A 12308-nucleotide genomic window follows, 5' to 3' on the forward strand; every position below is an offset into this window, starting at 1 on the left:
ATAAAATGAGCGATGAAATTTTATGCGTGGTTAAAAAATATCAAGCTTTCAGGGAAGGAGGTAGTAGCTTGTGAAGCCCGGGGAACCATGACAGCCTGTGCGGCTGCGCCTTATCTTATGTTCTTTGCCAGTACTAGTGCGCATCTCAGAAAAGCAAAAAAAAAAGCAACGGAAAAAAGTTATTCGGTTCGGCCTCTCTGTGCTGCAGGACAGCTCGATCGATATGTATGCAATGGATGCTCCAGTCCGGTCCCTCCGGGGGAACCATGACAGCCTGTGCGGCTGCGCCTTATCTTATGTTCTTTGCCAGTACTAGTGCGCATCTCAGAAAAGCAAAAAAAAAAAAAGCAACGGAAAAAAAGTTATTCGGTTCGGCCTCTCTGTGCTGCAGGACAGCTCGATCGATATGTATGCAATGCAATGGATGCTCCAGTCCGGTCCCTCCGGGGGAACCATGACAGCCTGTGCGGCTGCGCCTTATCTTATGTTCTTTGCCAGTACTAGTGCGCATCTCAGAAAAGCAAAAAAAAAAAGCAACGGAAAAAAAGTTATTCGGTTCGGCCTCTGTGTGCTGCAGGACAGCTCGATCGATATGTATGCAATGGATGCTCCAGTCCGGTCCGTCCCTCGCAGTAGCTAGCTAGCAGCAGCTTCGGGTCATTTATTGCAAGGTGCTGCTTGCTTCCATTCCGAATAATTAACACACATCAAACAAATCCGCAGCCGGCCATGGCTGACCTTGTGCTTGGCTTGGCCAAGTCGGCTGTGGAAGGGACGCTGAGCGCTGCCAAGTCAGCGATCGAGGAGGAGGAGAAGCTCAAGAAGAGCATGCAACGTGACCTGATGCTTATCTCGGATGAGTTCGAGATGATGCATTCTTTCCTCAACGTTGCCAGAGAGCGTGCCTCTGACCAAATGGTGAGCACCTTGGTAAGGCAGGTGCGCAACATGGCCCTAGATGTGGAGGACTGCATCGAGACGGTTGTCCTGATGGATATTAAATCCCACTGGTGGCGCCGCTTGCTCCCATACTGCATGGTTGCAATGGTGCCGGCCACGGCCCTGGATGACGCGGTGGCTTCTATTGAGATGCTCAAGTCCAGGGTCGAAGCCATGGGTCAGAGGAACGAGCGCTACATGCACAGCATCGGTGTCCCCTCCAGCTCCAAGCCCTCTGACGACGAGACGGCTCGGCAGCAGGCTGTCGCCGATGCAAAAGAAGTGGGGATCCTTATCGAGGCGAGGGAAGCCAAGAAGAGGGATGGCAACCCAAGAGATCTCGTCGATTTTATCAACAGGATACACCCTGTCTTTCCACTTCAGGTGGTCTCAGTGTGGGGCACGGTAGGTGATCTTGGGGTGGCATCCATCATCAGGAAGACCTGCGACGACCCTGAAATCAGACAGAAATTCAAGTGCCGTGCTTGGGTGAAGCTGACGCATCCTTTCAATCCCCACGAGTTCATCAGGGGCTTAATGGCTCAATTCTACACCAACTATTGCCCGCGGCAAGGAGGTGCCATAGATTTGCTGAAGCGGACGGATGAGATGATGGCGATGGCAGGCGCACGACTCACCGAGGAGTTCGCGAAGCAAGTGAGCGACAACAGATGCTTAGTCTTCCTGGAAGGAGTGTCCAGCACGGCTCACTGGGAGGCCGTCAGGGTATGCCTACCTGACACCAACAATGGTAGCTGCGTCTTCGTGCACACCCAGCAACTCGAGGTCGCGAGCTTGGTCGCTGGACAATCACACCGAGTATTGGAGCTGGAGCAGTTCTCAGCTGACCATTCTGTTTGCGCCTTCTTCAACGAGGTATGTATGCCAGCTCCATCGAACTACATCATCAGTACTGTATCTTTTCAATTCTTTAACGGTACCCATATTTGACATTGTTTTGACCGTACGTTTCTCTTTCTTGATGCTGAGAAGAAGAAAAGCAACCGAAAAATTCTCATTGAACTGATCGTCAACAAAAACGCTGGAAACACTCCGCGTCAAGTGATCTCATTGTGTGGAGAAGTGGGCGATGTTGAAGTGGCACCCATCATCAACAAGACCTGCGATGACGAGGCATCCATCATCAACAAGACCTGCGATGACGACCTACCAATCTGTAATAATTTCAGGTATCGTGCTTGGGTGAAGCTGATGCATCCCTTCAATCAGGACGAGTTCGCCAGGATCTTGCTGGCTCAGCTGTGCGCCAACTATTGTCCACAACATGGAAGCGCCGAAGATTTTCTGAAACTGAAAGGTATGATGGTGGTTACCGAAGGCATACTCATCAGGGAGTTCATGAAGCAACTGATGAGCGACCAGAGATACCTAGTCTTCCTAGAAGACGTGACCAGCAAGGATGACTGGGAGGCCGTCAGGACATACCTACCTGACAAGACCAATGGTAGCTGCATTGTCGTGCATACTAAGCAGCAGGATGTTGCAGGTTTTTGCGTTGGAGGATCGCATCGATCGCTGGAGCTGGATTCCTTCTCAACTGGCCATCCTGTTTGTCTCTTCTTCAATGAGGTATGCATTATTGATAACTTTTAGCCCGAAATTAATGTGAAAGACCTTTGAGTAGGAATTTCTTAACAAACAACATTTCAACCAGCGCTCAAGATATTGTTGAATTTCCTAGGTTATACATGTGAGCGCTTTTACGGTGGTTGAATCGATACCAACCGGTACTAGGATTTTTTTTTCTGATCAAAATTAAAATTAAAATAGTAATTAGTTTGTCTTGCTATTGGTCCCACCACCTTTTGGTACTAGACCCTACTAAATTGGTACCAGGATAGTACCATTTTTACGGTACCGTCTGGTACCGTATATTTTATAACCGTTTGATCTCGTAGATGGACGGTTCTTGTTTTTCCTAACCACTATAAAGTTGTATATGTATGTATGTATGTTTTCTCTGTAAGACAATACTTGCAGTCAAACTGTCATTGCTGTTTGTCAGAGGAACATCTTTTCATAATTGCTAAAACATATACTTATTACACATGCTTGCATGTATACTAGGTCAGCATTACGGCAATATCATGTACATAGAACATATCTTACTATTATTACTAATTAGAGACTTCAATGAAGACTTCACGTTAATCCTCTCGAGACACACTAGAAAAAAGTATAAATCCTAAAAATTCTCACAAAAATCAGAAACATCTGACCGTCCATCCGGTAGACTAAATAATAATAGATATTGGATCTATTCTATTTTCTAAAAAATTATCCGCCATGACATTATGAAAGATGAGTTAAATTAACCTCATAAATTTACATATAAATTACCCATCATGCCATCATGAAAGACGAGTAAAAGTAACCTCTTAAATTTATATATAAATTACCCACCATGATATTATGAGATAAAACATAAGTAGCCTCCTAAATTTCTATATAATTACCCACCATGCTATTATGTGATAAAACTTAAAGTAACCCCTCGAATTTACATATAAAAATATGTTAAATTAATCATCTAAATTACATACTGCTACTACACTATTACGAAGGAGACTTACAATAACCACATAAATTTATATTTAAATGCATTATGAGAGATAGTTTAATATAATTTATAATTTAAAATAAATTGATATGATTTTCATTATAATATAGAATTATTTAATCTTTTGTTTATCATGTTATTATTAAAAAAATAGAAATATCTCCTTAATCTATATTTAAATTAACAAATTCTACTATAAAAAAGATAAACAAGAATACATCTATGTTGTTTCTAAATTAATTACTATGATATTATGGAAGAGATTTACAATAACCACATACATTTACATTTAAATGCATTATGAGAGATATTTTAATATAGTTTATAAATTCAAACAAAATTAATATGATTACCATTATAATATATAAATATTTAACCTCTACGTTATCATGTTTTTAAAAAATAGTGTCAGCGATCTGGTCGTCAACACAAGGGTACCGTATGGCACCTTGTATGAGAACTGGAAGGGTCGTAGACATTACTCCTAGATCCGAGACAGCATGATAAGAGATGTATAGAGTCTCAGACCACCTGTAAGTGTAACACCCTACTCTCGTTCCTTCAGGCTAGAAACCCCGGTGTGGCTACTCTCGTTCCTTTAGGTTCTTGGGGCCATGGACCCCTTTCCTCTGGTTCTGGATCGCCATTCTGACCCTTTTATAATTTGTGAAGACGGCTTTAGTGCGCCTCTTGAGTACATGGTTTCCGCGGCACTAACAAATAGAAATACTTCCTGAAATCTATATTTAAATTAACAACTTATACTATTTAAAAAATATAAACAAAAGTATGTCTATACTGTTTCTAAATTATCGACGCATACCTCTATCAATTTACTTGTCAATGTTTAAATATATCACTAATCCGTGCGAGAGCACGGGTTGACATGCTAATATTGACAAATGGTTATTGTTTTTTTTGCAAAAATAAATATTGGTACTTTACATGTATATTTGATAAGATATTATACTATATTTTTAATAATGACTATTGTGGATAATTTATAGGCAATTGTTTTTTTATTTTGATTTATATACTTTATGAAATTTTCTAAAATAGTTATTATTAATTTGGACCATCCGTTGCATTAAGTAGAAGTACTAATTATATGAACCTAATACTAAAAATAAGAATAAGGTGGGCTAGCTCAATACTAAAATGAGGTAGATCTGGTACAAATTCTTTTTTTAACAATTGTGTGAGAGGATTAACGCTTAAATAAAAAAAATCAGTTGCCAGCCAATACTAAAGACAACAAAAAGAAAATACTCTAAAATAAGTGGCAACACTGCTTGCTAAGTACACCTAAAATTACAATCCGTCTGGCCGACCACCCTAACAAGTCTCGTTGTGCACTCTAATCCGAAGTGTAGTAAATTTTTTGTAGTCCATGGATATATAACTTTTTTCGAAGCACACAGACGCACGCTTTATGCATTTTATGTAAACTCATCTTTTTAAGCATCTCCAAAAACTAGGTCGATAGATTTTATTAAGGAAAGTTGACACTGAGATCTTGGTATCTACGGGGTCTACCAAGAATGAAGTCGTTAAACCCTAGAATAATCTATGAAAACTTAAGCATACATGTCAAGCCAAGAACTCAAAGCCCAAGGTGGTAAAATTTCACTGGAAAAACTTAATAAATTAGTTGCCATTTTATTTAGACATCAACACGCTCTCTAAACCATAACTTTGAGTATTGTTTTTTATTAGTTTTATGAAAGTACTTATTAATACAAATCTATTCGTAAGAGCTTTAAGATTCAAAACTAAATATAAAAGTTATTTTTTATCAAAGTTTTAAAAGTTGGTCTCAATCATTTCTCAAAATTATATCTAATTTGGACTTATTTATGCTGCCAAATACTACTTTTATCTATTCTAACATTCATATCTTACTATTAATAATTGGAGACTCCAAACGGTGGCTTCACGTTAATTCTCACGACACGCATTAGGAAAAAAATAAATCCCAACTTTTCTCACAAAAATCATAAAAATCTGGACATCCATCCGATAGCCCAAACAATAATAGATGTTGGATCTATTTTATTTTCTACAAAATTACCTACCATACTATTATAAAAAAAAGAGTTATAATAACCTTCTACGTTTACATGTAAACTATCTACCATGTCATTATGAAATAAAATTTAAAATAACCCCTAAATTTACTATAAATTACCCACCATGCTATTATGAAATATAGTTTAAAGTAAATCTAAATTTACATATAAATTACCATTGTTCGTGTACACGGCCGTTTAAATGCTACTCGGTAGGCCGTTTAATTTATATAATCCTATCTAATCAGTTGTTAACCCGTTTAGTCAATTGTGTAGTCCGATTAAATGCTAAATAAAGTGTGATAGACCTTTAGCATTTAAGCTAACACTGTAAATTACCCACCATACCATTATAAAATATAATTTAAAACAACTCCTAAATTTATATATAAATTATTAATAATGCCATTACGAAGATAACTAGATAACATCCTAAATTCACATGGTAATTACTAGTGTATGTTATTATAAAATATTAACTTAAGTTAATTCTCTAATTTACCCACTATTATGAAATATGACTTACAATAACCACATAAATTTACATTTAAACTACCGATGAGAGGTTGTTTGGTATAAGTTATAAATTCAAATTAAAGTAATATGGTTAATATTATAAAATACATAATGTATTTAACCCCTAAGTTGTCATATAAATACCAGCCTAAGTTATTCTTAAAAATAACAAATATCTATTTTTAAAATCTACATTCAAATTACAAAATTATACTATTTTAATAAATATATGAACAAAAGTACGTTTATATTACTCTTATTTTTATATCATCAACTTATACGACTATCAATTACAAGTTTAACATATGTTTAATAATACTCTAAGCAGTGCGAGAGCGTGGGTGGATGCACTATTTTTGTCAAAAAGGGCCACTTTTACTTTTAGACTATTTGGGTGAATGTCGCTTCATTATTTACACCGCCAGCAACCAATGAATATATAGTAGGGCACTTGGAATTCGGAAATAGCGGATTTCGAATCAATTATTTTTAATTTACAAATAAACTATTCCCTTTATCTTAAAATATATTTATTTTTATGCTTTGAATACATATTTATTCATTATTACATGAATGTATGAACGGATTGAAAGAGAGCTATGAATAACTATAACTATGTCTTGGGACGGGAGAGTATTTAATTTAGAAGCCTTTGATACACTAGTACATCACCTCGCGCTCTCATACAGATCAGGGTCTTAGAATATATTTGTGTTAAAATTAATAGTGGTATAAGTTGATGATTTAGAAACAATATAAAAGTACTTTTGTTTATTGGTTTTTTTAAAATAGTAGAATTTGGTATTATGAATGCAGATCCATGAAAAGTTCTCTATTTTTCAATAAGAACATATCTCAATATTTACATGACGGTTAAATAATTATATATTATAATAGTAATCATATCAACTTAGTTTAATTTATAAATTATATAAAAATATCTCTCATAATGTATATGTAGGCAATTTAAACATAAATTTGTATGGTTATTGATGATTAATTTAAGATAATTCAGGAGGTTATCCAATTATCTTAGTAACGGCATTATACATAATTTATATGTAAATTTAAGTTATATTTCATGATGATATGGTGGATAATTTATATACAAATTTATGGGGTTACTTCAAGTTTTATTTCGTAATGGCATGTTAAGTAGTTTTTAGAAAATAGAATAGATCCAACGTCTATTATTATTTAGGCTACGGATGGATGGCAAGATGTTTCTGATTTTTTGAGAATTTCTAGGATTATCTTTTTTCCTAGTTCGTCTCGTGAGGATTAACGTGAAGCCTCTGTAATATTATAATATTAGTAATAGTTAGATGAGCTAGCTTGAGAACATCTACCTAAAAATCAATCTTTTAGACACCTGTAAAGACTTGTTTCGCAGCAGTAGTAGAGCCTGTATAGTAGTTTTATTAACATTGAGCATTGCCCTGACATGTCAAGATGCTTATTATTGGAATGGCATTTCGACGAATCAAACAGGCTAAAAGTTTCTCCAACCTGCAGAATACGGATGAGGATGTGGAAAAGGCCATCAAGAAGGAGGCTGCAAAGAAATGGTTAGAGGAATTTGAAATCTTTGGCCGCCAGGCAGACATATGGTATCTTAACGACAATTATCGATCAGTGCGCCCCGTGTATGGGATTGCTGGGGTTGGCAAATCATATATTGTCAAGCACGTGTACTGCAAGCAAGTGATTGCTGGATCATTTCAAAAGTATGGATGGGTGGATGTATCCCATCCATTCAATGTAAGGGACTTCTCATGGAGCTTACTCTTGGATCTGCACTCGGGATCCCTCCAACATGGCAGCATGCTGAGAATCAAAGACCCAATCCAGGACTGTCGCGAGCTTCTGCGTCAGCATGAGTGTCTCATCGTCATTGACGGTCTTGGGTCCACGGAAGAGTGGGACTTAATAAAAGCTGCCTTGGTCTTTGAACATAATAAAAGACACCGTATTATTGTCATTACACAAGAGGAAAGTGTTGCCAAGTACTGTTCAAAAAATAATCGGTGGAACGTTGAAGGCCTGAAAATTGAAGACGCCTATGATCTCTTCACGAAAAGGGTATACTCATAACCAGCCCATGTTATGTCCATATTTATCTAGTAACGTACACACACACACACACACACACACACACACACACACACACACACACACACACACACACACACACACAAGTGAGTGCAGCTTTTTTAGTAGAAACAGATGCACCCATGTTTTATTGCGTAATGTTAAATATATGCAAATATTGATACATCTGTTCTGTTGTATCAGAGTATGAATAAATGAGGACAGAGAGCGACGTCATATGCATCCACAAATCCTAAATTTTTAGGATTGGCACCTCTTAAGTTGCTAGCCCATATGGTTGATGTACTAGTTCAAACTAATTGTAACCGATAGAGAGAGAGAGAGAGCCGTGAGCATTCACATTGGAAAATGTTTTTTTTAAATACGCATTCACCATTGTAACAAAAACATCAATTAGATGGCGGATATGCACCTTCAAAAGAAAAAGAATAAGACGACAATTAAATAATGTGCATGGCCATTGGAAAACTAGTACATATATAAGCTACTATATATACGTTTGATCGAGTGGCAAATTTTGAACGCTGGAATTAGTATACTCCCTCGTTTCCTAAGAGTTTTTAGGACAAATTAAGGAGAGATGAAAAATAACGCACGTATCCTGATTTGGGTTGACTTTCTTTAATCTATGGTTGTCTCTTTTGGCTATAATCTCTTATATTCTAGTACAAATTTTAAATGCTAGGAAACGATCCTTTCAAAGACAGAGGGAGTACTAGCTAGTAGATACAAATATCAATAATCACACACACAGTGAATTAATGCTCATTCTTAAATTCGTTGCTTATTGGCAGGCATCTAAGAATGAATGGAGCAGCTGGCCAAGGGAGCCGAGCCCCGCGGATATTGACAAGGCAAAAGTTATCCTAAACAAGTGCGGCGGACTACCTCAAGTGGTAGTTGCTGTAGGTGACTTTGTGGGCGACGGATGGAGATTACTGGACAGCGATCACAATTTGATGTGGGTGTTGGAGACCCACCCGGCGCTCGGTACATTAAGGGGCCTGTTTGACTGGGTGCGTTCCTACTTCCATTCCTGCCCAGATCGGCTCAAGCCATGCATCTTCTATCTTTCCATCTTCCCCGTGAACCATAAAATCCGGTGGAGTCGTTTGGTGCGGCGGTGGATCGCGGAAGGCTACTCTAGGGATACCAGAGAAAGCACGGCCAAGGAGAACGGGGCGGAATCCTTTCTCAAGCTATGCGAGCTGAGCATGATCCATGTGCCAGGGTCGGCAAGCATGCCCTACATGATGAGGCGGCGCTTGTGCCAAGTCAATGGTTTCTTCCGTGAATACATCATCTCACGGTCAATGGAAGAGAACCTTGTGTTTGAATTGAAGGAGCATTGCAGAATAAATTCTCAGCACACAGGACGGCATCTCACCATCGGGAGCACCTGGGACAGGGACAAGAGTGTGTACCGGAGCATCGACTTCACGCGCCTGAGGTCACTGACGGTTTTCGGTACCTGGGAGTCATTCTTCATATCTGACAAGATGAGGCTACTCCGGGTGTTGGATCTGGAGGGCGCGACATCGGTGACTGATGGTGACGTCCAACTGATGGTCAAGCTGTTGCCTCGTCTTAAGTTCCTCTCCCTAAGAGGACGCAGAGAGATCACTCATCTGCCAGATTCCCTTGATAGCCTGAGGCAGCTGCAGACACTGGATATCAGACACACCTCCGTTGCAACGCTTCCACTAAGCATCACCAAGCTACAGAAGCTGCAGCACATTTGTGCGGGCAACACTGTCCAGATGGATTATGACACAGACACTGCTGAAAGCCTACCATCAGCAGGAGCAGGCCGAGGATCAGTGTCATCCTCGACGACCAGGACCAGGCCGCGTGCTGTTGCTGCTCTTGTGTCTCGGCTCAGATTGCAGGAGTTGTGCACAAGCCACCACCTGCGGCATTCTGCCTCTCCCTGTGGTGGCGTTGAGGCACCTCGAGGAATTGGGAAAATGGTGGCCTTAAACAGTATCAGTGTCATCGACGTCAGTGTTGCCAGCGGGCAGGCAATCCTGGAAGAGCTCAAGAACCTTACCCAATTGCGCAAGCTTGGAGTGTGTGGCGTCAAATGGGAAAACTGTCACAAGTTTTGTGCTGCCGTTTCGGGTCACCCACATCTGGAATCATTGTCAGTCTGGCTCGACAAGAATCAAGGTGGCTCCTTGGATGCCATCTCCCCTCCTCCAAAGCAACTACAGAGCCTTAAGCTATGCGGACATGTAGGCAAGTTGCCTGCATGGATCAAGCCGATGTCCAACCTCAGAAAATTAAAATTACGACTGACCATGATAACCCAGTATGAGGTCGATCTCCTCAAGGATTTGCCCAGCCTGAGTACTCTCTGTCTTTATTTCATGGACTTCCAATACGGCGAGCTGCGGTTTAGGGGGTCCGGATGTTTCTGTCAACTATTGCTCCTTGAGATTGGTTGCAACTGCAGGTTACAGTCTATTACGTTCGAGTCACTCGTAATGAGTGGGCTTGAGGTCCTGGAGATTCACTGCAGTAATGTGTCATCCTTGAGGTTTTCTGGGCTAAAAGAGCTATTCGACCTCAGGGAAGTCTCACTCAGTGGATCCTATGATGACAAAGTGAAGCAACACTTGCAGCGCCAACTTCATGAGCACCAGAGGGAAATCAAGCCTGTTTTGAAATTGAACTAGGTTCATCCTGATCGGCGCTAAGCCCGTGATGGCCCTCCCTGTTGAATAATCCTTGTGCATTCCTAGTTTGTTTCCAGCTTGGTTTAGTGTGTTGCTTGTAATACGGAGTAGTAGCAGATAAGTTCACGGCCAGTTTCTTTGGCTGTGTGCGGCTGGTACGGTACGGTGGCCATGGCGTGCGTGTGTGAACGCTCCTGGCAGGGGCGGAGGTATGCCAGGTATGCGATGCCCCGGCAGAAAAATATGTGCGCACACTTATTCATAAATCAGTGCTAGGTCGAATGGTTAGGCCATAGCGCTTTATGCTAACCTATCCAGTTCAAGTCCTAGTCTATGCTTTTTTTGCTATTTTTTCTCCTAATAGCATACCCTCTACGGCAAAGCTAGGTTCGCCACTAGCTCCTGGTTGTACGCAGCACAAAAACGATCGTGTCCACTCTGTTCGCATGCGTGTGTGTGAGCAGCCAAACGAACTCGCCGGTGACCAGGACGTGGTCATCACTCCGGCGATCTCTGAGACTCGGACTCCCTTCTGCCATCCCATTCGTATTTGCAGGGCAACAAAGCGCTGTTGTTGTTCATCCCCCCTTGTACCTACTACTCGGTCCAGTTCCAGTCTCAATTCAACTCAATAGATACATGTTCTATGATTTTTCATCCAAAAATCTTCTGCATATGTATGAACTAGTAAGGTGTCATGCGCAAAAAGCGCGTGCAGCTTGTCTTTTTAATATTTTCACTTTTTTGTCTATTGGAACTAGAAGTAGTCTACGTAAATAGTACGAGTAGCTAGTTTTTTTAAAATATTTTTGTTTTATTTTATATTAGAATATGGCATTGGAATACGATTTATTCTTTTATATACAAAATACTTAAAATTTATATTATATGCTCTTGATTGAATTTAGAGTATTAGATACACTTATAAATTTAATGGTTTAGGTATTTTATTTTTGCGTCATGTAGGAGTAGTGTGGTCATCTTAATAGTATGTTGTTGAGAAAATATTGCAGAGAATGGTTCTTCACTTCACTTGAGAAGATACCAATAATGTTTTTTGTTAAAAAAAATCCAATGTGACTATGCTTCTTAATAGAAGAAACTTGTATTGATTTATGCTACTATGCTTCTTGTCGAAGGATTCCGCCGCAACGAATATGTTGTCTGCTCGAAGGCTTTGCACACCACGATAGATAGTAGGGGAAGAGAAGGGAAAATAAGGTGAAGGCGACAGAATCGATCCTGTTGTTGATAATCTGCTAGGCTTCATGTGGGACTGCAGTATAGCGTGCCTGTTGTACTCATTCTCTTTCCTTTCCTATGTAATCATCGTGTATGGAGAAGTGGATGCTCGTGTCAATGGAGTCCCCAGCATTCACATTATTATGTGCCCCCTTCTTGATTTGGCTAAAG

The 12308-nt window shown here is 39.8% G+C and overlaps 1 protein-coding gene across 1 annotated transcript; it reads left to right on the forward strand.

The window, feature by feature from the left end:
* Positions 1-623: 623 nt before the first annotated feature.
* LOC120703406 (disease resistance protein Pik-2-like) lies at positions 624-11204 on the forward strand. The gene is made up of 4 exons (XM_039987485.1): positions 624-1815; positions 1933-2529; positions 7621-8187; positions 9012-11204. Exons 1-4 carry the CDS (start codon positions 730-732, stop codon positions 10893-10895), a joined length of 4134 nt encoding a protein of 1377 aa, XP_039843419.1. The 5' UTR covers positions 624-729; the 3' UTR covers positions 10896-11204.
* Positions 11205-12308: the final 1104 nt, after the last annotated feature.

This window comes from Panicum virgatum, chromosome 4K, assembly GCF_016808335.1.
Source record: "Panicum virgatum strain AP13 chromosome 4K, P.virgatum_v5, whole genome shotgun sequence".
NCBI classification, from domain to species: Eukaryota; Viridiplantae; Streptophyta; class Magnoliopsida; order Poales; family Poaceae; genus Panicum; species Panicum virgatum.